This window comes from Lacerta agilis, chromosome 8, assembly GCF_009819535.1.
Source record: "Lacerta agilis isolate rLacAgi1 chromosome 8, rLacAgi1.pri, whole genome shotgun sequence".
Classification (NCBI taxonomy): domain Eukaryota; kingdom Metazoa; phylum Chordata; class Lepidosauria; order Squamata; family Lacertidae; genus Lacerta; species Lacerta agilis.
The window spans coordinates 21,249,730-21,276,887 of NC_046319.1; the positions used below are offsets into that span (position 1 = coordinate 21,249,730).

General features: G+C 46.1%; 3 protein-coding genes across 3 annotated transcripts; all 3 read left to right on the top strand.

Moving 5' to 3' along the window:
- Positions 1–7,684, top strand: LOC117050707 (arylacetamide deacetylase-like 4). Its single transcript, XM_033156483.1, has 4 exons — positions 1–430; positions 3,288–3,498; positions 6,214–6,277; positions 6,877–7,684. The coding sequence occupies exons 1-4, from the start codon at positions 254–256 to the stop codon at positions 7,646–7,648; spliced, it is 1,224 nt and encodes a 407-aa protein (XP_033012374.1). The 5' UTR covers positions 1–253; the 3' UTR covers positions 7,649–7,684.
- A 2,775-nt stretch (positions 7,685–10,459) lies between these two features.
- LOC117050706 (arylacetamide deacetylase-like 4) lies at positions 10,460–19,486 on the top strand. Its single transcript, XM_033156482.1, has 4 exons — positions 10,460–10,828; positions 14,833–15,049; positions 16,634–16,697; positions 18,067–19,486. Exons 1-4 carry the CDS (start codon positions 10,652–10,654, stop codon positions 18,839–18,841), a joined length of 1,233 nt encoding a protein of 410 aa, XP_033012373.1. The 5' UTR covers positions 10,460–10,651; the 3' UTR covers positions 18,842–19,486.
- A 2,298-nt stretch (positions 19,487–21,784) lies between these two features.
- Positions 21,785–26,254, top strand: C8H1orf158 (chromosome 8 C1orf158 homolog). Its single transcript, XM_033158949.1, has 4 exons — positions 21,785–22,035; positions 23,641–23,754; positions 23,859–24,036; positions 26,046–26,254. Exons 1-4 carry the CDS (start codon positions 21,925–21,927, stop codon positions 26,240–26,242), a joined length of 600 nt encoding a protein of 199 aa, XP_033014840.1. The 5' UTR covers positions 21,785–21,924; the 3' UTR covers positions 26,243–26,254.
- The last annotated feature ends 904 nt before the right edge of the window (positions 26,255–27,158 follow it).

Consider the following 27,158-nt stretch of genomic DNA (forward strand, 5'->3'; position numbering starts at 1 on the left):
CGACAGGGCTTGCACAACCTTAAAAGAACTCTGGCGGCTCGTTGGCCAACTTCTATTTTCAGACGCTCTTGGGCTTCCTGTGTGTTTGCTGCAACTGGAGCCTAAAAAAAGCCCAGCCCCCATCAGATACTACTACAGTGTTCCAGAGAGTATGCAGCTTATAACATTAGCAAACTGCAGACACCGGAGATAACAAGCATCTGGAACCAGGAGATAACAAGCAACAGGAGCCACTCGACCAACATTGGAGAACATGCTGCTAAACTTCAACTTTTTTGTAATTCTCCTGCAAATACTGATCATTCCCTTTGCTCTGCTGATCACTTGGGCCATTTACTGTGATCTCTCCAAGTCTGAGATTCCTCCTGGGATTGACCAGCCTATGAAGCTTCGCATTCTTAACTGGCTCATGATTCTTTCATCATTCCTGGTAAGTTTTTGGTTTTTTTAGTGATGGAACTTTTTTTGTTTTTTCAATTGCCTCTCCGATTAGGAATATAGCAAGCTGCCTTAGAATCACAGAATTGTAGAGCTGGAAGGGACCCCAAGGGCTATCTAATCCAACCCCCTGCAATGCAGGAATAGCGAGTCAGAACATTGGACTATTTTGCTCGGTATGCTCCACAATGACTGGAAGTGTCTTTTCCAGGTTTCAGGTGGGAATCTTTCTCAGCCCTACCTGGAAGTGCCAGTAATTGAACTTGGGACTTCCTGCATGATGCTTTAACACTAAGCTATAGTCTGACACAAGCTCGCATCCTTTAGGACAGTGTTTTTCAACCTTTTTTGGGCAAAGGCACACTTGTTTCATGAAAAAAATCACGAGGCACACCACCATTAGAAAATGTTAAAAATTTTAACTCTGTGCCCATATTGACTATATATAAAGTAATTTTTCAATTTTTCCCACGGCACACCAGGCAACATCTCGCGGCACACTAGTGTGCCGCGGAACAGTGGTTGAAAAACACTGCTTTAGGATATCAGGGTTGCATGTTATATGGAACAGGAATGGATGCTGGACTCCAGCTCCCACGAGAGCCAGCAGAGAACATGGGCACTGAAGCCCAACAACAGCTGGAGGCCTCAAGCCCCCCATCCCTAATACAGGACAACTATTCTAACTTCTTGCAAGTCAGTTTGGAAAGAGAGATGGTTTGGTATGAGGCAGTTTCCTATGTCTATAGAATACCCATAGCCCAGTAGCTGAACAACTGCTTTGCATGCAGAAGGTCCCAAGTTCAATCCCAACCATCTCCAGGTTGGACTGGGCTTGGGAATGTCCCCTGCCTGGAGAGCCACCGCCAGTCGGTGTAGATATTGATGAGCCAGATAGACCAGTGGTCTGACTTGGTATAACAGAGTTTCCTGTTTTCAGATGGAATTAAATATGATAGGAAGGGGAAGTGAGTAAGATGAATGAAATAAATATGTAAATGCAGTTATGCATGCGATCTTCCCAGGCATAATCTTGTAACTCATTGTAGAGTATTTGTGTTCCACGAAGAAGGTCCCAGATTCATACCCCAGCATCTCCCACTACCAAAGCAGGCTGTATTGCCAGGCCGATACTGATTGTTCCTCCCTCGGCTTCTTTAAACTGCTCTCACCCACCAATTTAGCGAGCCCTGATGCCTCACGTGCAAGCTGGAGAGGCATGGGGCATGCTCATTTAGGGGGCGGAAAAAGTTTCATGCTCAGAAAGACGTCCTGAGCTGGGAGGAGGGAGCCCTCCCACTCCCTAGCTGAGCCTCGCAAACAAGTTGTACTGTCCCAGCCCACGAGGCACTGGGGTGAAAAGTGCCTCGGCTCCCATGGTGAGAGCTGTGGCAGTTTCACCCCACACCTCTTGGGCTGGGGCCAAGGCAGCTTGATGTTTCAACCTTGCGGTGTATTGCCAGACCACAATGCTTGGCTGGTGATACATCATGATGTTAAAAACCTGACATCTCCCAGCCCTGGTATCAGGGATTGCTTACTTACGAAGAGACACCTCACTGACAAGTAGATTCAGCATTGGTCCTCAGGGGGCCCTCCTTGCTCCTCAATATCCTCAGACAGTGAGGCGTCTTGTTCATCCACTGAGGACTCAGAATCTGGTACTCTGCTAGGGCTACACATGTCAATGACAGAAATAGGGAATATAATAATAATAATAATAATAATAATAATAATAATAATAATAATAATAATAATATTTTATTTGTATCCCGCCCTCCCCGGCCAAAGCCAGGCTCAGAGCGGCTAAAAAGGTAAAGGTAAAGGGACCCCTGGCCATCAGGTCCAGTCGTGTCTGACTCTGGGGTTGCGGCACTCATTTCGCTCTATAGGCTGAGGGAGCCGGCATTTGTCCGCAGACAGCTTCCGGGTCATGTGGCCAGCATGACAAAGCCGCTTCTGGCGAACCAGAGCAGCGCACGGAAACGCCGTTTACCTTCCTGCCGGAGTGGTACCTATTTATCTACTTGCACTTTGACGTGCTTTCGAACTGCTAGGTGGGCAGGAGCTGGGACCGAGTAACGGGAGCTCACCCCATGGCAGGGATTCGAACCGCCAACCTTCTGATCAGCAAGCCCTAGACTCTGTGGTTTAACCCACAGCGCCACCTGGGTCTCAGAGCGGCTAACATCATATAAATAAGACAATATGCATAATGCAACATACAATATGAAAATAAAACAACATTCAACATTCATTAAAGTAATACAGTGGTACCTCAGGTTACATATGCTTCAGGTTACATACGCTTCAGGTTACAAACTCCGCTAACCCAGAAATAACGCTTCAGGTTAAGAATTTTGCTTCAGGATAAGAACAGAAATTGTGGTCTGGCAGCGCAGCGGCAGCGGGAGGCCCCATTAGCTAAAGTGGTACCTCAGGTTAAGAACAGTTTCAGGTTAAGAACGGACCTCCAGAACGAATTAAGTTCTTAACCCGAGTTACCACTGTATAGAATAATATTAAATATTAGCATTTCAAGATGAAACAGAAATCCACTCCTAACAGTTACAATGAGTAACTGCAGTGGGGCAAAGTGGGAGAATGATGGCAGTTGCTGGGAACCACAGGAGGGAAGAGGGCTCTTGTGCTCAGTTTCCTCTTGAGGGTTTCTCAGAAGAGACATCTAGTTGGCCACTATGAGAACAGGATGCTGTGCTAGATGGTGCCATTGGCCTGATCCAGAAGGACTCTTCTTATGAGAATGGAAACATCCAGCACAGGAGAGAACAAGCTCTTTGGAATTCATGTCACCTCCTCTCCTCTCCTTGTATCTTTCTTCCAAACAGGGGAAGATTCTGGAGAATCTACACCTGTGCACTGAGATTCACTTCATCCGCTACACCCAAGAAGGAAAGAGAATGGGAGAGGACCCCGAGCTTGACATTCAGGACCTGGTGTTTGAGGACATCCCTGTAAGGGTTTACCAGCCACGGGGCCCAAGAGAAAGAAGAGGAGTCATCTACTTCCATGGAGGAGCTTGGATGTTCGGCAGCATCAGTAAGGCATCCTGAAAAGTCGGCCACTTCCACTTGAGGAAGGCATGGAGCAGAGGTGTTGATGGGTGTGACCTGAGATGGCCAAGGGGCAAATAGAAAGGACTTGAGGGCCTCATTTTCTCCATGGACCTAAAACTCCCTCTCCCTGAAATGCAACATTATAATAATTCTCATCCTTATTAGACAGTCTTCCTTTCATTTATTTCTATTTAGGATGATAGATGATGATGATGATGATAAAAACTATTTATTTATATATTTTTATTCATAATTATATTGTAACATGGGGACAATTTTCAAGGCTAGGGAAGAAATGGTTAAACTTCTCTTTCCCCACATGCTGTGGGAGGGCATTTTTTGTATATATTAAAAAGAAGCTAGCCATGGTTACTAATAATGAAATAAATGTAATACCTAGATCAGGGGTGGCCAACTTCCAAGAGACTGAGATCTGTTCACAGAGTTAAAAACTGGCAGTGATCTACCTCCTTTTGGGGGGTTCACATAAAAGTTATTGAGCTTCTTTAGGGAGTAGGAAAGCGACATTGAGGAAGGAAAGCCCTGTTTTTGGTGGTTCAGGTCATTTTAGGGGGTGCAGGGCAAAGATGTTGAGTTTTTTTAAAAGGGAGCCAAGGTTTTTTAGCTTCTTTGGGGAGAACCACTGATCTACCAGTGATCTACCACAGACGTCCAGTGATCTACTGGTAGATCACAATCTACCTGTTGGACGTGCCTGACCTAGATCATCACCAAGATAAATGTAGCACTGAGAAACAACTGAATTTGTCTTGGATCAAATCTGCTTTTCCTATTTGATTTGTTATTCAGGTCAAAATCAGATCTCTTAAATCTGAGGCTCTGCCCTGCCCCCCCCCCTCCCCGAAGAATCAGGAATCTTAAAAAAAAAAAAAAAGCCATAACTTTTTTCCTGCATAAGTGAATGAAACTTGCAGGCAAATTTGCCCTTCCATAGACTGAAACTGGATAAACTGCAGGCAAATCCGTCCAGGTTTTATTTTTAATTTATTTTTTATTTTTTTAAGCAGTTTTTCTACAAGGAAAGATTTGACCATTTTGTGTGGTCAGTCAGTCAAAAAAAACAAACTGGTGACATGAAGTCAAAGAGCAAGAGAGATGTCCCTCCAATGGAGGAGAAAAGGAGGGTGTGGAAATAATTTTCAACAGGGGAAATGGCTCAACAGGAAAGAAGTTACTCAATTGTGTTGGTGGTTGATGTTAAAAAGTAACCTTAGCCAGGGAATCAGTGGTACATACAGTTGGTTCTGCATGTCAGCAACATCACTGTTTATCAGTACCAGTTTGAACTGCTTGTTCTTTAGCAAATAAGATAGAGCTACCTACACAGAACTTTTTTGAAAGAAAAAAAAACACCTCCCATTTGACCTTAAGCTTTGAGCTGCAACCTTAAGGGACAGAAATCAAGTCTGGGGCTCTACCTCTGGGGGGAAACCTCTGATTTGTCTGTGGCAATTTCCTCTGCAGCACTTGAGGGAGGTAGAGCAGTTGGGCCAGATGAAAATGACAAAGAGTTTTGTAGTAATTGAGGGATGAATGCCGTTCTAGTTGTGGATTTCCGTCCATCTAACTCAGCGTTGGTACCTGTGATGGTTGGTGCCTATTGGGACTGGTACAGTGGAAAGCAGGGAGGCCAACAGCAGCCAAAGCCAATGACAGGCAGACTCAACTAATTCTAGTTTTGTCTCCATCATCCTCGTCCTCCTCTTCCTCCTTTGCAAGGGCAACAATGAGACCAAGAAGGAGAAAGGTGATAGTCAGCACCACTGCCTGAGATCAGACTGAAGATGAGTTTCCATGCTACACACACACACACACACACACACACACACACACACACACACACGTCCACACACGTCCTTATGGATGATTAGAAAGAAAGAAAAAAGTCTTCCTGCCCTTCAGATCCCAGAAGAGCTACAAGTGTTGTTTGTCTGTTTGTTTGCTTCCCCTTCTTCTTCTTAACTTTATTTTTCATATAACATATAACAGATCATCTCCAGGCAGATATGGTGTAAATAATGCAGTCAAACATTAAGCTTGCAAATAGTTTAGAACAGATTACATCAGTTGGGTATCTTCCTACTCTCAATCTTAACAGATTGTCCCAGAGTGAGCCGGGAATAGCTGGCAGTGAGGAGCTCACCTTGTCCTTTCTAGTGTACTGAAAAACACATAACATACAGTTTGGGGTGGGGTGGGGGAGCGTGGAATGGTCCTTGCGTATCTGAGCATTCTAAGATGCTTTGTTAGTTTCCTCATAAAAGGTAAAGGGACCCCTGACTATTAGGTCCAGTCGTGTCCGACTCTGGGGTTGCGGCACTCATCTCGCGTTAAAGGGCTATAAATCTTAAAGTGCTCAGGTGCACAAAGACCAAAGGTGAATCAGATTTAACTCAGTTGGTAGATCATTAAATTCTTAACCTTAGAGTTGTGAGCTCCATGTTGAACAAAAGACTCCTGCATTGCAGGGGTTGGTCTTGATGAGCATCATGGTCCTTTCCAACTCTACAATTCTACGATTCTATGATTTTGAAACTGTATAGAACATGTTTGTCACTTTGGTTGTTCCAATTGGAATCATTTGCCTTCATAACACCTGTATTAATCCCAACTTTCTGCCAAGATCAGACGGTCCCTAGAACTCTTCTAACATGGCCCACACATCTTGTCTTTCCAGATTCCTATGACCACCTTTGCCGCTACATTGCCAAAGAAAGTGATTCAGTGGTGCTTTCTGTCGGGTAAGTAAACAGACCCTGGGAACTGACTAATAGCGTTATACTGCTGAATTTGCTAAACGCTGCAGCGAAGAAGGGATTCCACCACTGGCAACTGACTGGTCACACATTCAGTGGGCAGAATGCAGAGTTTCCAATTGGCATCACTTAATGGTGGAGCCCAGCAGAAGGCTACCTCTTGCCAACTGAAACACACCCAGCCCAATGCAAAGTAAATTTATATTGCAGTGCCTGATGGGAAAATGGCTATGAGTTTGGGGTTGTATCCTATTCAGAGTAGGGCCATTAATGTTAATGACCATGAGTAACTTAGGCTTATTAATTGTAATAGGCCTACTCAGAGCAGGACCGACAAACTTTCATTATGAGCAGGCATAGGCAAACTCAGCCCTCCAAGTGTTTTGGGACTACAATTCCCATCACCCCTGATCACTGTTATCTAGGGGTCATGGGAGTTGTAGTCCCAAAACATCTGGAGGGCTGAGTTTGCCTATGCCTGATTATGAGTTGAAATCATGTGAGATGAATGTGTGTAAGATGTGATCCTATCGTGCTGTTATTTTGGCCAGATTTGTCTTATATACAAATAAATCATATCCCAGGTATCATTTGGCCCCCGAGGAGAAATATCCATCCCAGTTTAAGGACTGCCTGACTGCCAGCATACATTTTATGAAAACCGCCAAAGACTATGGGGTTGACCCAGCCTGCATCGTCATCAGCGGAGACAGTGTCGGAGGGAATCTTGCCGCCTCTGTGTGCCAAGCATTAGTGACCAGATCTGGCGTCCCGCGGCCACTTGCTCAGATTCTGATCTATCCTGGCCTCCAAGCACTAGATTTCAACCTGCCTTCGTACCAGCAAAACCGAGCCGTCCCCATCTTGTACCGGGAGCACGTCGTTGGCGCAGCCTTGCGGTATCTCAATAAGGACTTATCGGTGTTGGAAAGCGTTGTGCAGGGCTGCCATGTTCCCAGAGACATAAGAATGAGATTTGGGAAGTGGATCAGCTCAGAGAACATCCCCAATGAGTTTAAGGTCAGAGGCTACAAGCCACCTACGGCCGCTTCCTATGAGGACAACATCTATGAAGTGGTGAAGCAAGCGCTAGAGCCAACTTTCTCTCCACTCATGGTAGATGACGTTGTGGTCGGCCAGCTTCCAAAAACATGCATTGTAACTTGTGAGTATGATGTTCTACGGGACGATGGCATCCTCTACAAGAAAAGACTGGAGGACAATAGGGTACCGGTCACCTGGTACCACATTGAAAATGGATTTCATGGGGTGATAAGTCTATTTGATGGATTTCTATCATTTCCTTCTGGGAAAAGGGGGTTAGACAGCATTATAGCATTTCTAAAAGACTTATGAGCATTTTTAAAAAATAAAATAAAAATAAAATCATGATTTGTATCTCTGACTTCTTATGATCAACAGCAACTATCTTATTTATCTTATTTATCTTTGAGCAGAGGCGAAAGGATCTGCTCATTTTGGCTTCCCCCATATTTTTAACTGCACTCCACACCATTTCTGCTTCAGATGGTGGTTTTTAAACAATGGCAGAAGCTATGAGTAACACAGAGATGGAGGGATACTTTTCTCATTGCAAAACGTGCTCTACAGATATTTAAAAATAAGACAGCTCCTGCTTGCAGGCTTGCAACCTTAAAAATGTGATATAAAAGGATAAAGGAATGAGGAGGGAAGAGGAAAGCAAGCATTGGGAGCAGCTGTGGATGCAAGAAAGGTTGGTTTCTACTTTGCCATGATGTTTTTTCTGGGAAGAAGAGGCTCAGCTGCTCACCTTTAGCCCGAAGCACCTTTTGGACAGTCTTGTTGCCATGGACATTATGTGAAAGTGTCTTTTAATGAACCAAATGGAAGATTTTGAATCATGGGAATGGGGAGCGTGTGTGTAAGAATTTGGCAGCACTTGGTTTATTTCTGGTTGCTATTTTGTTAATGTGGTTGGCATTGTTTTATAGATTATGAATGTCATAGTTAGTACTTTGTGAATCCTATAACTTGTTGCAATTGTGCTGTTTAGCTTATTTTTAGTTGTTTGCAATTGTGCTGTTTATTTATTTTTAGTTGTTTCGTTGATGGTGCTCTTTGGGTAGCAATTGCTTTACTCATGCCGTTAATTGTTCTGTATGATTTGTGCTGTATTTGTGTTGTTATTGTTATTTACTGTTCGTAAACTGCTTTGCGATTCATTGGAATGAGCAGCAGCATAGGAAATAAATAAAGAAATAAAAGAAATCAGTGCCCCTGGGTCACCAGGCTGTTGGTAGCAGGGCCCAGAATACGTCTCCCTGAATTTCAGCAGTCCTGGGGTACTTTTATGCTATGATAAGACTTCTTAAGAGAACTTATGGAGTGCTTTATTAAACACACATATAGGGGGCAGGACTGGGCCCACCAGTCTCCCCCTCCTTCAACACACATTTGTGCCAGTGGCAGACTTTGTTTTTTTAAATTTCAACAGCGCCTTGTGCAAAGCTAAAATCCAGCTCCCGGATGACTCTCCTCTTCAGTTCTGCTCCATTCACTGCATTATAGTCGTAATGCAGCGCCCTCTAGTGTTGACTCCCAGTGCAGCAGAGCCAGTCGCACCAAAATATGCTTACAGGTAGGTAGCCGTGTTGGTCTGCCATAGTAAAAAATAAAATAAAATTTTAAAAAATCCTTCCAGTAGCACCTTAGAGACCAACTAAGTTTGTTCTTGGTATGAGCTTTCGTGTGCATGCACACTTCTTCAGATACACTGAAACAGAAGTCACCAGACCCTTATATATAGTGAGAGAGTGGGGAGGGGTATTACTCAGAAGGGTGGTGGGAATGGGTGATCGGCTGATAGGTGTGGAAAACCTGTTGACGACTGTTAATGGCTGCAATTGGTCTTACAGGAAAAAGCAAGGGGTGAGATGGCTAAAGATAGCTTTGTCATGTATAATGAGATAAGAATCCAATGTCTTTGTTCAGACCAGGTCTCTCCATGGTTTTAAGTTTGGTAATTAGTTGCAATTCAGCAACTTCTCTTTCCAGTCTATTTCTGAAATTCCTTTGTAGTAAGACAGCTACTTTGAGATCTTGTACAGAATGTCCTGGGAGACTGAAGTGTTCTCCTACTGGTTTCTCTGTCTTGTGATTCCTGATATCAGATTTATGTCCATTTATCCTTTGGCGTAGGGTTTTGCCTGTTTGTCCAATATAGAGAGCTGAAGGGCACTGTTGGCATTTGATTGCATACACAATGTTAGAAGATGAGCAATTAAATAGTCCTGAGATGTTGGGGCCAGTAATGGTGTTGTCCGGGTGTATGTGGCCTAGCCCATCGCTTTCTATTTCTGTATGTTGTCACCCACGGAGTGCAACTATTCTCAAATTGACAAAGAGGCATGCACCATTCCCTCTGATGCTCATTTGAGATATATATATATATATATATATATATATATATATATATATATATATATATAGGGGTGGGTGGGGTAGGTTTGCATATGTGCCCATCAAGCTGTGTGTGGGAATTATCCCTCCGTGTGTGGTGCTGTCAGGAGGAGGGCATGCAAATGCTGCGCGTTGTGCAGAATGGAAATATTTAGGTGCGATGCAGCTTGCAGAGGGGAAATTCGAGAGGGCGAGGGAGCATGGGTCCGCTGTGGGGAGAGGAGCGCATTTCTTGCGCATGGGTGCCTGCCTGCAGAAGGGATTTGTGCTGCGGAGCTGTTGTGGAAAATGCCTATGTTTGTGGAACTGCAAAGCTTTCCAGTCATGTGTTACTCCAGTCAAATCCCACATATGAATGTGGGGAAAGATGATGGTGTGTAGCCTGGTGTAAATTAATTTGTAGCCCGGGGGGGGGGGTATTACCACTGTGTGGACTGTCCCTGAGAACCGTAGACTGTCCCCGGGACAGGTGAGGGTGCTGATCCCTTATTTTCGAATCCGAAACTTGACAGCTATGAGCCTAAGTTAGTATCACTTTGCAGTGTCTTGCCTTCTGCAACACTTTCTGTTCGGGTGTCTCAATAGTCTGTTAACCTGTTCAGCAACTTTGAGGACGCGAGAATCTTTCGCTGTTTCTTTCTTCGCATGCGCAACAACACCTGCCTCTGCTCGGCTTGCATGGGAAAGGGGAGGGGGCGTTTAACTTCCTGGTGGGTGGGAATCGAATCCTGCGAGGCTTTGGTCGGTTTCTCTGCTGCTCTGAAGGCACCGGGCTCGCCTTTCGTTCCCTCCCGCGCGTGGGAGGGGATTAGGGACGCTCCTTCCAGCTGCCGGCAACCTGAGTATCGCAGCCGAGCCAAGTTCGGTGAGGAGGAAAATCCAAGGGCGAAAGCAGGCGCTCTTCCGAGCCGCAGCGACATGGGCTTCCTGCACGCGTTTCTGGTGCTGTTGGTGGCTGCTCTCTTGGCAGCGTTCCTCCTGCTTGTTCTGGGAAGCATTTATTTCGATTACGCCAACTCCGAGATCCCTCCTGGAGTCGAGCACCCGGCCAAGTTGCGAATCCTTCATGCCACGCTGATTGGCACGTCCGTCCTGGTGAGTGGATCGCAGCGCCCCCATCCAAAGGCGAGGTGGTGACTTCCGAGAAATCCACAAACTTAACCGGCTCCCCACCCCCATTCGCCATTGCGCTCTCCTCCTGATTTTAACCTGTTTCTCTCCGGCATCGCAAACGGTAAAGTGCCCCCCCCCCCGGCGGAGACGGAGAGATCTAACGAGAGAGGAATTCTTGGGCAGGAGGAGGGAAAGGGAGAGGAACGAGCTTGGAAGTGCTTAAACGCAACCCAGAAAAGTTTGGCTCTGGTGCTGAATGACTGGGCAGGATTAATCCTCCAGGTTCAGAGTAGCTGCTTTTCACTAGCATTTCCCTGAACTTTCTACAGTGACTTGAGTGAGACTCTGGTCACATCCACGCTGTACAATTTAAAGCATATGACTTCCCTTCCCCCCAAAGTATGCTGAGAAGTGCAGTTTGCTGGGACTTGTAGCTCTGTAAGGAGCAAACTACAGTTCCCAGGATTCCTTGGGGGAATCCGTGTGCTTTAAACGGTCTGGATGTGACAGCTCTCTCTCTCTCTCTCTCTCTGTGTGTGTGTGTGTGTGTGAGAGAGAGAGAGAGAGAAAGAAAGAGAGTTTTAAAAATTATTAATGGTGTTTGACATGGCCTCTGGAACATTTTCATCCAAGAGCCAATTAGTGCCTGCTGTGGGAGCAGTAATGTTTGTAGCAGGCTCACAGGCAGACTTAGAATGAATAAATGAAAGAATGAGAAAGAAGCAACTTTGTGAGAAGGAAAGTCAATGTAGATTAAAAATACACACACAAAACGCAATTACACAAGACCTTTATTTCTTGCCCGTCTTTCAGTTTGGAGCCCAGGGAACCTAAACATGAACAGATGAAACAGCTGCGCTGAAGTAAAACAGAAGTTAAACACTTAAAGTCGGCATGGCCAGAACTGCTGCAAATAATATCAATAAAATTGCACTCCAAGGAAATGGTCTATCTCATGGGAGTCCAAAAATCTGGCTTGATAAAATGGTTTACAGTCGCCTCTTAAAACATATCTGCAGTGAGCACAGACTGGAGGGAGCTCCATTGGCAAGGTGCCACCACAAAGAATGGCATGGGGTGAGGTGAGGTGAGGGAGGCATGTTCAGTCTTTTCCGACTCACTCTCTTTCCTGCTGGAGCACACCTGACCTACCCACATCTGGGCTGCTGTTTGCCCTTGAAAATGTTGTTTACTACATACTGCCCTTTCGGGAGCAGATAACAGGTATCAGGCGGGCGGATTTCCTCCAGGCATTTAGTGTAGGCCCTGTACCAGATTTGGAGAGGGATTCTGCAGCTCTGTGGTAGCTGCTACCCAGTATTAAGGTGGGAAACAGATAGGTGGCACCCGAGCTATTGAGAGAGGGGTGTTTAAGAAGGATATTGACAAACTGGAATGTGTGCAGAGTAGGGCAAGCAAGATGATCGAGGGTCTGGAAACCAAGCCTGATGAGGAACAGTTGAGGGAGTTGGGGATGTTTAGTAAAGAGGAGACTGAGAGGTGATAGGAGAGCTGTCCTCAAAATACCTGAAGAGCTGTGACATGGAAGATGGAGCAAGCTGGCCTCCTAGTGGCGCAGCAATAAAACTGCTAGCACATTTGCAAAGTTAAGCAGGGTCCGGTATGGTTTCAAATTGGATGAGGGTCCAAGGGTTGAGATGCCAGCATTGCAGTGTGTGTGTTGGACTAGATGACCACCAGGATCCCTTCCAACGCTACAATTCTATGATTCCAAGCTTGCTTTCTGCTGCTCCAGATGGTAGGACCCAAACCAGTGGATTCAAATTTTAATGAAAGAGTTTTCTACTAACCATTCTGATAAGTTACAGGTGGGTAGCCGTGTTGGTCTGCCATAGTCGAAACAAAATAGAAAATTCTTTCCAGTAGCACCTTAGAGACCAACTGAATTTGTTCTTGGTATGAGCTTTCGAGTGCATGCACACTCTGAAGAAGTGTATCTGAAGAAGTGTATCTGAAGAAGTGTGCATGCACACGAAAGCTCATACCAAGAACAAATTCAGTTGGTCTCTAAGGTGCTACCGGAAAGAATTTTCTATTTCATTCTGATAAGAGCGGTTTGACAATGGAACTGACTCCCTCGGAGAATGGTGGACTCTCTCTTTCATTGGAGGCTGGGGATTTCGTTAAAGTTGATTTTTTTGCATTGCAGGGTTGGACTGGATCACCCTGGGGGGGGTCCCTTCCAGCTCCACAGTTCTACAATTATGCAGTTCTATGGAGCCAATGAATTCAACTTTTGCTGAGTTCAACAAGGACAACGCTGAGATTAAGGTGGTGGTGGAGGAATTTCATAAGCAAGCAGGACAGGCAGGCAGGTAGGGACTCGCTGAGGTTGGTGAAACAGGGCCCCATTCTCACCAGTGGATCAGCCTTCATTGCCACAGCTGCTTTTTCTTCAAAACAATCAGCTGAAGCATGCCTTCCACAAAGCTAGTTTGTTCATCTAGCCCAGCGGTTCCCTAAAGGGGCAGTGGGATTACCTGGGTGGGTGGGTGGGGGGGCTTGCTAAGAAGCAAGAGGGATGTAGTGTAGGTGTCAATGAGTATCAGACTTTCAAAAGCTTGACCAAGTTCATCAATGTTGTGGAATTAATTAAATAGTTTTAATTGGATATTGGATAAATGTGGAATTAACTGTTACTGTTTTGAATTTTGTTGTGTTGTCACCTTAGGAGGTTGCACAAACAGCTATTATGAATAAAGCTTGTTATAGGGTAGGGTACGGGTTGGGAACCAGTGGTGAAGTTCATTAGGTCTATATACCAGCGGTGGCGAACCTATGGCACGCATACCAGACTTGGCACAGAGAGCCCTCACTGCTGGCACAAGCGCCATCGGCCCTTCCGTGCTGTTGTTGTTTTTCCCCCATTTGTTCTCCCACTCCCCCCACCACCACGCTACAGCTTGTGTCCGCTGTTGAAACCCGGAACCAACCTACCTACCTACCTACCTTCCTTCCTTCCTTGCTGTTAGCAGGAAATTGTGTTCAGCAATTGGTCTGTTTTTCAACTTGCTGCATCAGTGGCTGTTTCTGATTGGGCGTAACAGCGTTTGTTTTTTAACCCTTATTGTGCTGGTTTTTTGACACTTTGTCAGACGATGATGTCGGTGTTGCACGTTAGTTCCAGCGAAGGTATTATTCATCATTTATTTCTGTTCTCTCTCCCTCCCCCAAAAAAGCTCAGCAGCTTTGGGGTGCCCCCCCAAAAAGCAAAGCAACTTTTGCGACTTCCCCCCTCATAGGAGCCTACACAACACCAAACACTGTTGCTGTATGTAGCTTTTATTTTATTTGTTTTTTTATCTTATATTTTGGAAATGTACATCCAGTTGTTGTTTTCCTTTAATTTTTTGGGCCCCCCCCAAGAGAGTGGGGCCCTAAGCTATAGCTTGTTTAGCTTATACGTAAATCTGGCACTGCCACCACGTAACCCATAATGTTATAATTCTGAAATGATTTCCCCTGTCCTTATGCCCCAGCTGTTTTAGGTAGGTTTCATCCAAGCTGGGTAGCACTATGCAGGACCGGTGCTAGGGCTTCTGGCGCCCTAGGCGAGTTCAATCTTCTGGCGCCCCCCCTGCCAAAGCCTGTTTTAGCGGGAGGTGGGGGGGTGGAGAGGCAAGCAGCTGTTTCTCTGCTGTAGTGGAGAAGCCGCTGCTCGCCCGTCCCGCCCGTCCCGCCCCCCACCCCCCGCCAAAGCCTGCTTTAGCAGGAGCTGGGGCGTGGTGTAGGGGGCAAGCAGCACCTCTCCACTACAGCGGAGAAGCTGCTGCTAGCCTGTCCCGCACCCCCGCCCAAGCCTGGCCGGCGCCCCCTCCATTTTGGCGCCCTAGGCGATTACCTAGTTCGCCTAAATGGACGCGCCGGCCCTGGCACTATGACCCTTAGATTTTGAACATCTGAATAGTTCTTTGGATGAACTTAGCACGAGTTAATTCCTATATGACTTTCGTTTCTTCTCCAAGGGAAGGATCTTGGAAAACCTGCATATCTGCTCACAAATCCGGTTTGTGCGGCTTGTGCGAAACAGCCGGAAACTGGGGAAGGAAAACGCACTCTTCATTAAAGACGCAAAGTTTAAGCATGTGCCTGTCCGGATTTACCAACCGAAGACTCCCTCTGCTGGCCGAAGGAGGGGGGTCGTGTTCTTTCACGGAGGAGGCTGGGTGTTTGGAAGCATCCGTGAGTTATGTCCAAACTTAATCGGCGTCAGCATCTGAATGAAGTGGGGTAACGCATACACACAGAGCATTTGCAGAGGGGTCTCCTCTGAATTAAGATCCAGTTCATAATAAGGTTTCTCCTCAAAGTCATCAGCCATCTACCCACACCAAAGCATCTCACCCCAAAAATAATCTCAAGCCAAAGGGGGCTTTCTGAAGTCAGGATGTGCCTTAACAATCCTAGGTGCTGCAGCTATCATTTATTGACAAGTTTCAAAGTAGTTGTTGATTCCTGTGCATCTTTGTTGTTGCAGCTGTTTTGTTTTGTTTTGTTTTGTTTCACTTCGCTTTGTTATCCCACCATCCCTCCAACAGCCTCAAGTTGACCTGCACAATTCTCTCCACAATTATATCCTCTCAACAACCTTGCGAGATAGGTTAGACCAGTGTTTGTCAAAAACTTGGGACTCGAGCTGTTGTTGGATGCTGGGAGTTGTAGTCCAACAACAGCTGCAGACCCAAGTTTGAGGAAACACTGCTTTAGAGCATGGGTAGGCAAACTAAGCCCCGGGGGCCGGATCCGGCCCAATCACCTTCTAAATGCGGCCCACAGACAGTCCGGGAATCAGCGTGTTTTTACATTAGTAGAATGTGTGCTTTTATTTAAAATGCATCTCTGGGTTATTTGTGGGGCATAGGAATCCCCCCCCAAATATAGTCCGCCCGCCCACCCCTCAACAAGGTCTGAGGGACAGTGGACCGGCCCCCTGCTGAAAATGTTTGCTGACCTCTGGTTTGGAGCATAGGTGGGAAACCTTTAACGCTCTTGGTGTTGCTGAACTCTAACTCCCGTCAGCCCCAGCTTGCATTACCAAAGGTGATGGGGGGATGATTGAGTCCAGCAACATCTGGAGGACCAAAGGTTCCCCATCCTAGCTTTAGAGAAACAACACCAACCTTCTAGTCCTCATGGGCTCTAGAGGAAAAACTTTGAAATCTTTTTGAAGAGACTTAAAAATCAGAAGGGGGTGGCCAAGGCTTTCCAGTATAAGGCTGGAGCTTTGAATCTTGGACCACTTTTCAGCGGGGTTATATTTATTTATTTCTTCCCCTTGTAATTAACCTGCTAATTTAGCCCACCTTAACTCTCTGTTCTTCCTTCAGTCACTGGAAAGTAATGGACAAAAATCTTTTGGGAGGCGGGGCAGCGATCTGCATTTTGGAACTAGAAGAAACTGTAGGTTTGGGATTCATATATTTATATGGTTTACACTAATGCAATTCTACAATTTTACCGTTCTCCCATCCACTCACTGTTGGCCAAAGGGGATGGAGTCTGACTGGGGCAGGCCCTGATGGGATCTGTGCCTCCTTCCCTCCCTCTCTTCCTTATCATGGGGGAAAACATATTTATTTCCCCTATTTTGTCAAATGAATATGGTGCAATAACATCCCCAGGGAGTTTGTTCTCTGTTAATTTTGTTGACATATATTTTTGGTGGTGATGAGGTTCTTCTCGTTAACTGTTGCACCTGGGGGGTACATAATCAAATCATCACATCTTACTAATGAATGGATAACTCTGGGAATATTTTCGTTTCAGAAAGCCATGAAAATATCTGCCGCTATTTGGCCAGAGAGAGTGAATCTGTGGTTGTGTCTGTGGAGTAAGTCAGTGTATTCCCCCTAAACCCCCTAACCCCCCCCCCCATGGTTGTGATGGAGCATTTTGTATATGCTCAACCACAGCAAGGCAAAATGTTAATAACAGCTCACTAGCCAGCAGGAGAAGGAAGCCTAATTGTGTGGTTCCCCCGTTTGCCGCAACTTACCCTAGCTCTCTGACCACCTTCCAAAGAGCACTGAGCAAGTCGGTTAACCCACTGTACATGCCAGACCTTTTGTCTATCTCGCTCAGCATTGCTCACCTCAGGGAATGGGTCCCTTTGCAGCCCAAGGGGAAAATTCCGTTTGTGGACCACCTTCCGGGTCTGTCTGCCTGTGGAGCAGTGGCGTAGCATGGGTTGCTAGTGCCCAGGTCCATGCGGAGCAATGGAGTGGGAAGGAGGGAAACAGGCAGAGCGTGCATGAGCATTCAACCGCCTAATAGCATCCGTGTCACTGCCCCTGTGGCCCCTTCCCATGCTATGCCACTGCCATGAAGCCCATGTGGCTAAATGGCATATAGGGGGAAATGGGGCCCTGCACCACCAACCTCGGTCTTGATTCCTCCAAGCCCTGCTGCCTTATTATTTACAACCCAATACCCTCTTATCAGGAGGTCCATTCCACACAATGTAGGTAGGAGGTCATTGGTATTGTGACATCTACCTCCTCCTGTTAAATATTACAGGTGCTGTGAAGATATTCCTCCTGAAACAAGCCTTTTGAGACCTATTTTACAGTCTGCATCTGTATTGCAGCTGCTCTTGCGATGTTTTAATTGCTTTTTCATTTGTGTGCTAGCCACCCTTGGCTTCTTTGGGAGGTAGGGTAGAATATATTTTGATAGATAGATAGATAGATAGATAGATAGATAGATAGATAGATAGTAAGTAGGTATGGTTTGTCTGCTTCTTCCTTAATCTCAGCATTGCTCCTGAAGAACTCAGCAGAGAGGAGATACAGTGGTACCTCACAAGATGAATGCCTCGCTAGACGAAAAACTCGCTAGACGAAAGGCATTTGCTAACGAAAGGGTGACCCGCAAGACGAATTTTCCTATGGGCGTGACTCGCAAGACGAAAAATTTTCGCTCCCCCCCCGTCAAACCGCGCTTCCCCCATCCGTGCTTCGCAAGATGAATTTTTCGCTAGACGACAGCACTCGCAGAACGAATTAAATTCGTCTTGCGAGGCACCACTGTAAAGGGAAAGAGTAGAATTAGTTGTCTGTCATTGGTTCTGGCTCCACCTGCTGGTGGGCTTCCTGCCTTTCACCCTATGGGGACTGGCCACTATTTGATCATTCAAAAGCAGCAACATCACACACAATCTCAGATGGAGATGATTTGATTGTGAATTGATTTTGCTTTAGGTACCGTCTGGCTCCTGAGCACAAGTATCCAGCCCCGCTCAACGACTGTCTTGCTGCCACCACCCACTTTCTGGAGACCGCCGAAGACTATGGTGTGGACGACACCCGTGTCATCGTTGCTGGTGACAGCGCGGGTGGCTGCCTGGCTGCTTCTATCTCCCAGAGTTTAGTGAATAGACCAGGCCTTGCAAAAGTGCGTGCACAGATCCTCATTTACCCAGGCCTCCAGGCTGTAGACTTCAACTTGCCTTCATACCAGCAAAACCGGGCCATGCCCATTTTATTCAGGGAACGGGCTGCTTTTTACATATTGCAGCATGTGAATGGGGAAGCTTCACTCCTCGAAGATATTTTGCAAGGCTCTCATGTTCCGGTGAACCTGAAATTGCAGTACAAGAAATGGCTGAGTGCAGAAAACATCCCGAGCGAATTTAAAACCAGAGGCTACAAGCCCCTGGCGACAGTTCCCTGCGATGACGAAGTCTACGACAAAGTGAAGGTCCTAAGTTCTTCAGAGGGTTCGCCCCTTCTTGCCGACGATGCCATTGTCCGCCTGCTTCCTGAGACCTGCATCGTGACCTGTGAATACGATGTCCTGAGGGACGATGGATTACTCTACAAGAAAAGATTGGAGGACCATGGCATAGCAGTGACTTGGTACCACATTGAAAGTGGGTTCCATGGGATTATAAGCTTCTTTGACAGAGACTGGTTGAATTTCCCTTCTGGTAAAAGAGGGCTGGACAAGATAGTCAATTTTATAAAGAGCTTATAAAACAAAACAAAACAAAAAAAGCATCTTTCTAAATTGGGGATCTCTGACCATTTTGGACCGGCGGGAACATTCTGAACTTTGAGAGAGTGCTGGGGCACCAGTCATAAAATAGCTACCATGGAGGGGCTATGATGTGACACTAAATGGCTGCTAGGGGGTATGGCATAATGAAAAATGGCAGCCGTGGGGACATGGCATAACACAGAGAGAGACAAACACACCCAGCCTTATGCTTACAATGGGAATTGAGCTATGTTCTTCTGGTTCTGATTATGGAAATCACACACACACACACTGATGCCGTCACAGTCTAATACTCCACAGGGAGTTTTTCTCAGTACTGAGAATAATATACATATTGAGAACAATATACGCTGGCTCATCTACAAGATCTTGGAGGAGGAGTCTGGTAGGGCAAGGGTTAACATCCCCCTGCCCTTAAAAAGAGTCCTTATGTACATGTTAAACAGTTTAATAAATTGTTCTGTGCACACTTACGTTCATGTGGCAACCCTAAAAGTGCCCATGGTCCAAGGTTGTTGAACTCTTTTTTTAAAAAATCTCCATGTGGATGATATTCAGGAAAAGAAGCAACCTCAATAAATGTTTGAATGTCGCCAATTTAAGGGCAAGGTAATTGGGAAACAGCTTTGTGTCTTTCGGCTTTTTGTGCCAGCCTTTTTTTTCCCATAGTGGATCAGTCATGTGGCCATTCTTGGCAAAACATTCCTACGAATCCTACAAATCCTCAAATGTTTAGATGCTTTTTTAGAGGAGCAAGACTGGAGTCTGTACCCAGTATCTCTGGGGAGCAACTGGAGCCCCAAATCCCTGGGAGGGTTCTCTACCATGACCCCACAATTTAACAAAATTAGAGTGGTGGTCAGAATGTTGGACTAGGATCAGGGAGATCAGGGTTCAAATCCCCATTCCACCATCCACTCAGTCATGAAGATATTATATGATGTTAGACCAAGGAGAAAGGGGATAGAGACCTTGTGTCGCTGGGAGGCGGCCAAGCAGGGAGCCCAGTGTGACGTGGCTTCCTCTCTCATGCTCTGGAGAAGCCAGCCATTGAACCGCACTGTGCTCAGCCAGTGTGGTGTAGTGGTTAAGAGCGGTAGATTCATAAACGGGTGAACCGGGTTTGTGTCTCCACTCCTCCACATGCAGCTGCTGGGTGACCTTGGGCTAGTCACACTTCTCTGAAGTCTCTCAGCCCCACTCACATCACAGAGTGTTTGTTGTGGAGGAGGAAGGGAAAGGAGAATGTTAGCCGCTTTGAGACTCCTTCGGGTAGTGGTAAAGCGGGATATCAAATCCAAATTCTTCTTCTTCTTCTTCTTCTTCTTCTTCTTCTTCTTCTTCTTCTTCTTCTTCTTCTTCTTCTTCTTCTTCTCAGCCTCCTCTGCCTGCTCATCATCAAGGGGGCCCTGCCCTCTACCAGAAAATATTGGGGGGGGGAGGCAAAGACCCCACTAGACATTGGTGTGCCTGCATTCTGACCACCTGGTCCAAAACAATAGCCAGATGGACACATCAGATTGTATCCGGTGCTAGCTCCACTCAAAGCAGACCCACAGGAGTTAGCAGATATGACATACCATAGATCTTTTAATTTCAATTGGTAAACTCTGAGCAGGACTTAGTTGGATACAACCCATTTTGTACCAACCGAAGCTTCTGAGACATCTTCAAAGGTAGCCCGACACTAAATGCATTGCAGTAGTCTAGCTTGGCAAGTAACAAATGCATGAGTAAAGGAGGCAAAATCAGAGAGTAGTCAGAGTTGCAGTTGGACAACTAGCCTAAGTTGGGTAGGGGGTGGTGAGAGTGAACTCCTAGCCACCACTGCAGCTACCTGGGCTTCCCTTAGAGGGCAATATAGGTTTGCTTTGGCGCATTGTGCTATTTGTGGTAGCGCTGTCTGCCACTAGGTAGAGCACGCTAATGGAAAATTAGGGAACCTGGCTCCCTAAATAAAGCTCAACGACACTGCCAGTTTCTTAATACTGTGAGTAGATCGCAGTCTCTTGGGAGGTGGGCGTGCCTGCTGTACACATTTAGCTAAGTGTAAGTTCTGGGTTAACCCAATGAGTGTAGTTTCTGAGCAGGCATGCATAGGGTGGTGCCCTTTTCTGTCTAAACCCAGGCATCTTCACAGTGGTCAGATTGCAATCCAGTTGTGGGTAATATGCATGTTGTTGGATCAGTGCTGTCAAGTATCCCGTTTTCCCCGGGATTCTCCCTTATTTCAAGCAGTTTCCCGCTGCTCTCCCTTATTTTTTTATTTCCCTTAAATTTCCCGTTTTTAATGGAAGCAGCTCCTCCCCTGCTGGCCAGGGACTGGGTGGGAAGACCTCGCCTACTTGGAGAGAAAAGCCTCAGCCCTCAAAGCAAGTGGGAGCCGTTTCCCGTGCTTATAGGGGGGTGTATTCCTCCCCCTGCATCAGCCCCTACCTGTTGCCGCCGAGCCCCTCAGCCGGCCAATAGGGTTAGCTGGCAGGCGGAGCCTGGCTGCCTTTGAGCAGCTGCTGCTTCCTGTCCTGTTTTGATGGGATCAGACAAGAAGACGATGGGGCTCCATCGCGCAGAGCACATGGCTGCCCTCCTCTTTGCTGGCTGCCCTCCTCTTTGCTCCGCTCCGAGCCCGCTTGGAGTTTACATTGCTGCTCCGCCCACTTTTGCTTCTGGCTCCGCCCACCACTGACATGTGACTGTCCCCGGGATAGGTGAGACTGCTGATCCCTTATTTTCAAATCCGAAACTTGACAGCTATGTGTTGGATTCCAATTCCACCAGCCCCAGTCTATCATGCCTCTGGATTTGGATAAGCAGCAAGCATTATCCCCTTATTCTGCGTCCATTCACAAACACGTGTTTTGTTGCCTTCAGTGGAATAGTAGAATTGATTTCACCATGGTAGAATCCCTTGTTGCCTGGAGTGTTACCATGGGGATGGTCAACAATAGGCAACCCGAGACCAAGGAACATCAGAGGTTAAATGTCCTGCTCTGCACATACAGAGATGGAAGTCTAGGACCTTTCGAGTTCACTCTTTGCCAAAGCATGTGAACGGGACCATGTTTACTCAGTGTAGAGATGCACAGGAATGGTACACTCCTGGCTGGAAGGTAGAACCCAAATATTCTACTAAAGTACTTATTGGAAACTGGCTGGAAGAAAGAAAAAAGGTAGGTTTGGGAACGAAAGAAATAAAGGGAACTAAATCCCAGGTGGTTGCAGTAGAGAAGGGAGGGAGAAGATTCTAATGAAGCATCACCCTACCCCCAAACAGCTGTAACATGGGACAAAATTGATGGGACACATTAATTTCCTGGACCATTTCTAGGCACAGATGAAAGGGCTTGCATTCCTATAAAGCTCTGTGTGGTTTAGGAACCAACTACTGCAGCTTGGCACAGGCAGAAAGTCCCAGGTTCAATCACTGGTCTCTCCAGGTAGGGCTTAGGAGATAACTTTCTCTGAAACCCTAGGAAGCCACTGCTGTTCAGTGTAGACAATGCTGCGGTAGATGGACCCATGGTCTGACTCGGGATGAGCTGATTGAGCAGATGCTTGGCATGAAGGAGGGGTCCCTAGCATCTCCAGGCAAAACTGGGAATGTCCCCCATCTGAAACCACAGAGAGCTGCTTCCAGTCAGTGTGGTGATGATAATAATGTATTTATTTTTGGTACCCTGCCTATCTGACTGGATTGCCCCAGCCCACTCTGGGTGGCTTTCAGGAGAATATACAAAAACACAGTAGAACAACACGGATTAAAAGCATCCCAATAAAGGGCTGCCTTCAGATGTCTACAGAACGTCGTATGATTATGTACACAATTCTGAGCTACATGGACCAATGGGGTGAATCAGTCCAAAACAACTTCCTGCATGACTGTATAAATGTATCGGGGACCATTATGTTAGAGGTGAGGTGGGTGTGACTACTGGCAGGGTCTTCTCAATGGAGACCCCTGGATCTGACAGTTCTCTTCCCAGAGTGGCAACCAGGGCTTGTTGACACCACATGAAAGCCCTTTTGGAAACACCAGTCATTTTGGATCTCTGGTAATTTTGAAAGCCAGGTTTTATCTGATTGTGTTATTTTGTTTTTGTGAGAATTTGTCTCTAACTTTACTAGGACTATCTTGGACTTTCTGTTGGGAGTTGCTCTGAAAATTGGGCTTTCCAGCTTACATAGTGGGGTGGTAATATGATAGAGGTGTATAAACATTTGCACAGTGTTTATGCATCGGATTATAAACAATACCAGAGCTTGGAGACATCTAGCGAATGTGAATGTTGAAGATCCAGGACAATAGGAAGCACTTCTTCAGAGCTAAACTGGGATTCACTCACAGAAGATGGGTGGCTTTAAGAAAGGATTAGACCAGGGTTTCCCAATCTTGAATCTACAGCTGTTTTTGGACTACAACTCCCATCATTCCTAGCTAGCAGGACCAGTGGTCAAGGATGATGGGAGTTGTAGTCCAAAAGCAGCTGGAGACCTGAGGTTGGGGAGCACAGGATTAGACAGACTCCAGAAGTTGATGAGCTACAACTTCCACTATCTCTTTGCTGGCTGGAGTTTATGGGAGCTGGAGTCTTACTACATCTAGAGAGTCACATGCTAGCCACCACTGGAGTCCAAGAAGATATGGAGGCCCATTTGTTCCTTACCCCTGCTGTGGAATCTGATAGGGTCAGAATTTTGCTCCAGGACTCCAAGGTGCGTGAATAAACCATGCTTGCTTCCCAAAGAGTGACTCAAATTTGTCTGCATTTTCATAGTTCATACGTGACCATGAGGGAACCGGCGAAAGCACCTATGACCGAGATTATGTTCGTTACCCAGCTCAGATTCCAGACCGAACAGTGATGAGAAGAATTATTAAGCAGCTGGATGTAAGTAATAGAGAGGGCGGGAAGGCAGATCCAGGTCTGGGGCTGCATGTCTCCAAAGGTAGAATGGATTCTTGTGCTAAAGCTCAGCATGTGTTATACTTTAGGGCCTGCCAAAGAAGTATATATTGACCCACCACGAAGAACCGAGACACCGGCACTTAGTATCGCAATATGACGATCAATATAATAGGCACGGCTACAACCCTGTGCTGCCTCCACTTCGCAAATGGAGTAGACACAAAATGGCTTGGATCCCAGAGAAGACAGACTACCCGCTTGTTGGTATGTGGTAGCATGTCAAGAAAAGAAAAAAGAGACAAGGCATCCTTGAAGGTTGACAACAGAGGAGGTTGCTCTCATCATGCATACTAATCAGTCATTTATTATATGGTCCCGTTAACCTATTAACATCCCATTGACCCATTAACATCCCAAGTATCTATTCCACGGGAATCCTGTGTGAATACTGTAGGAACCTCCAGATGTTGATGGCCTACAACTCTGATCGTGGTCAATAGTCAGAGATGAAGGGAGCTGTAGTTCAGCAACATCTGAACTATGTTCACACAGCTTCCCCATCCCTGAATTAAAAGAATATTGCAACTAGCAAACCTGTGGCCCTCCAGATGTCATTGGACGGCAGTCACAGCCAGCATGACCAATGGGCAGGGATGTTGGCAGTTGTAGTCTAGCAATGTTCTGAGAGTTACAGGTTCCCCATCTCTTTTACATGCTGTTTGGATTGCCCATCCCTTTCATTAAGGCCTTCGGTTTATTGCCAGGTTTATTCCATCATCATCATCATGCTGAGAAAGTCATCCTAACACATGGATGGATGGATGGATGGATGGATGGATGGATTTATTTATTTATTTATTTTGTTTGTTTGTTTGTTTTGCCCTATGCATCACATTGCTTCCAATATTCTCCTCACTTGTGTTTCTGCCCGGATAGTTCATTGGTTAGATACTTAGTTTGGAAAGATTTATACGCTGAGAGCCAGTGTGGTGTAGTGGTTAAGAGTGGTAGACTCGTAATCTGGGGAACCGGGTTCGCGTCTCCGCTCCTCCACATGCAGCTGCTGGGTGACCTTGGGCTAGTCACACTTCTTTGAAGTCTCTCAGCCCCACTCACCTCACAGGGTGTTTGTTGTGGGGGGAGGAAGGGAAAGGAGAATGTGAGCCGCTTTGAGACTCCTTTGGGTAGTGAAAAGCGGGATATCAAATCCAAACTTTTCTTCTTCTTCTTCTTCTGCTTAAGCAAACCAAAGCATGAAGCAGTTAACATTAGTGGATTAGGAGAGCTGAAAATAATGCCAATATATTTCACATCTGGCAAACAATGGGTCCTTTTGGTTTCAGATAGTACTTGGGTAGGCAAGGCTAAAAAGCCCAGGACACAAATTTTCTCAGCCCTCTAGCATCTATGGTGGCTCATTTACCAGAAGTAATGCATTTAGCGTTATCTCTGGAAGTGTATACTCGATTCTGACCAAATGAAGCCTCCTAGAGCATAATATGCATCAGGGGGCTTAAATATCAACAGTCTGGGAGTTCCAAAGAGTTGGTGCTGCCAGACTGAAGCACTGATTCATTACAAGTACAGAACGGACATTATGTGATACTTGTAAATGTGCCAGTTGCACAGATGGAAGAGGCTGAGTGGACACATATAGGATAAGGAGATCACACAAGTAAACCTGCCCCAAGCTGTCGAGGGCTTGAATTTCAAATTTTGAATGACTAGGTCTTGTTTCTGAATTGGTAAATCAGTAAATCACATCAGAAAAAAAATGTTGCACATCAAAGTTGTTTCCAGCACTTCACCTAACCTAACGCCCAGGGGCGAAGCCCAGAAATAAATATCATGCGAACTTTTTGCAAGACCATCAACCCAGGAAGCTCAGTAGCAAAACAGAGAAGAAGGATAAGCCAATGAAAACAGGTGGGTCTCTAAGGCCACCTGGTATGAATTCTAAAATTGTGCGGCTACCTCCAGCCCTAGAGCAAGAGTGGAGAAACTCAGATCCAAGGTCCTCTCCACCTGGTCCTCTCTACCTGGTCTTCCTGACTCTCTCCAGGTCACGCCTCCTCCTTAGTCACACCCCTTGCCCCAGACCACACCCTCTCACCTGCCTTGCTTTGCATCCTCCTTGAGCATTTTTGCCTGGCCGTAATGTGGTCTTTGAATTCTGATGATGATTTGCCTGTGCAGAGGATCCAGAGGAATGAATGACTGTGTAGAAACTAGTACAGTTTCTCTGCCCATTTTTGCCTTTGTCCTCGTTTCAGAACCACCAACCAACTATGGGCTTTTCGAGCACCTTGTGAAAAAATGGGGTCACAACGTGCCTGGAGTGATGAACAGCGTCTACACGGTCTCCTACGTCAAGCCACCTAGTACAGCCTATATCCCTCGCAAGCGGCCTGTCACATTTCACACCCTTGAAGCCAGTGCTCCGCAGTGGCTGCCACGAAGTTCTGTTTAGTCTCTCTGGAAGGGTTCATACCATCCATGTTTCCATGCAGAGGTGAATTAAATGTTGTATCTTTACCCAGCCAGCTGCAACAATGAGTGCTTTGTGTCAAGTTGTAAGGGTTTGGATAGAATCATAGAATTGCAGAGTTGGAAGAGATCCCAGGGGCCAGCTAGCCCAACTTCCTGCAATGCAGGAATCTCAACTAAAGCATTCGTGACAGGCGGCCGTCCAAACTCTGCTTAAAAACCTCCAAGGAAAGGGAGTCCACCACCTCTTGTGGGAGTCTGTTCCACAGACAAACAGCTCTTACTGTTAGAATCTTCTTCCGGATATTTAGTCAGAATCTCCTTTCTTGTCACTTGATTCCATTGGTTCAGGTCCTAGCCTCCAGAGCAAACAATGTTGCTCTGTCCTCCATGTGGCAGTCATTTAGATAATAGAAGATGGATATTATATCTGCTCTCAGTCTTCTCTTTTCCAGGCTAAACATGCCTGTCATTTGCAACAGGCCCCAGATCTCCTGCTCCTTTCCCTCTTTTTTATTTTTATTTGCATTTTTATTTGCATTTGCAGATTGTATGTAAATTTGGGTCGTGAGCCTGGGCCACTGAGCCCTTGAGGTAACTATCAGTTCCCTGGATCAAGGAGTGAGAGCACACCCACCCCACCATCACATGTACCGGTATGTCCATAGCCAAGTAAGCCCTACTCAGAGTAGACCCATTGACACTCATAGACCCAAGTGAATAATGGTCTATTCTGAGTAGGACTAATGTTGGATACAATTAATACATGGTCTCTTGCTGTAATCGTTACTTTGCGATATTGGACCTGCCTGGTCACGTTTTAAAAACTACATATGCATCCGTTCTTTGTGTTCATGGTGTGCTAGGAATGCTCAGTTATCCTACTAGGAAACCATTCA

Excerpts from the sequence above, each read along its gene's own strand:
- LOC117050706 (XM_033156482.1), top strand. The coding sequence starts at position 10,652 with ATGGGCTTCCTGCACGCGTTTCTGGTGCTGTTGGTGGCTGCTCTCTTG. Across the intron at positions 15,050-16,633 it reads CTGGGTGTTTGGAAGCATCC|AAAGCCATGAAAATATCTGC; the intron begins GTGAGTTATGTC and ends TTTTCGTTTCAG. Across the intron at positions 16,698-18,066 it reads TCTGTGGTTGTGTCTGTGGA|GTACCGTCTGGCTCCTGAGC; the intron begins GTAAGTCAGTGT and ends ATTTTGCTTTAG.
- LOC117050707 (XM_033156483.1), top strand. The coding sequence starts at position 254 with ATGCTGCTAAACTTCAACTTTTTTGTAATTCTCCTGCAAATACTGATC. Across the intron at positions 3,499-6,213 it reads TTGGATGTTCGGCAGCATCA|ATTCCTATGACCACCTTTGC; the intron begins GTAAGGCATCCT and ends TTGTCTTTCCAG. Across the intron at positions 6,278-6,876 it reads TCAGTGGTGCTTTCTGTCGG|GTATCATTTGGCCCCCGAGG; the intron begins GTAAGTAAACAG and ends ATCATATCCCAG.
- C8H1orf158 (XM_033158949.1), top strand. The coding sequence starts at position 21,925 with ATGTTTACTCAGTGTAGAGATGCACAGGAATGGTACACTCCTGGCTGG. Across the intron at positions 22,036-23,640 it reads GGCTGGAAGAAAGAAAAAAG|TTCATACGTGACCATGAGGG; the intron begins GTAGGTTTGGGA and ends GCATTTTCATAG. Across the intron at positions 24,037-26,045 it reads GACAGACTACCCGCTTGTTG|AACCACCAACCAACTATGGG; the intron begins GTATGTGGTAGC and ends TCCTCGTTTCAG.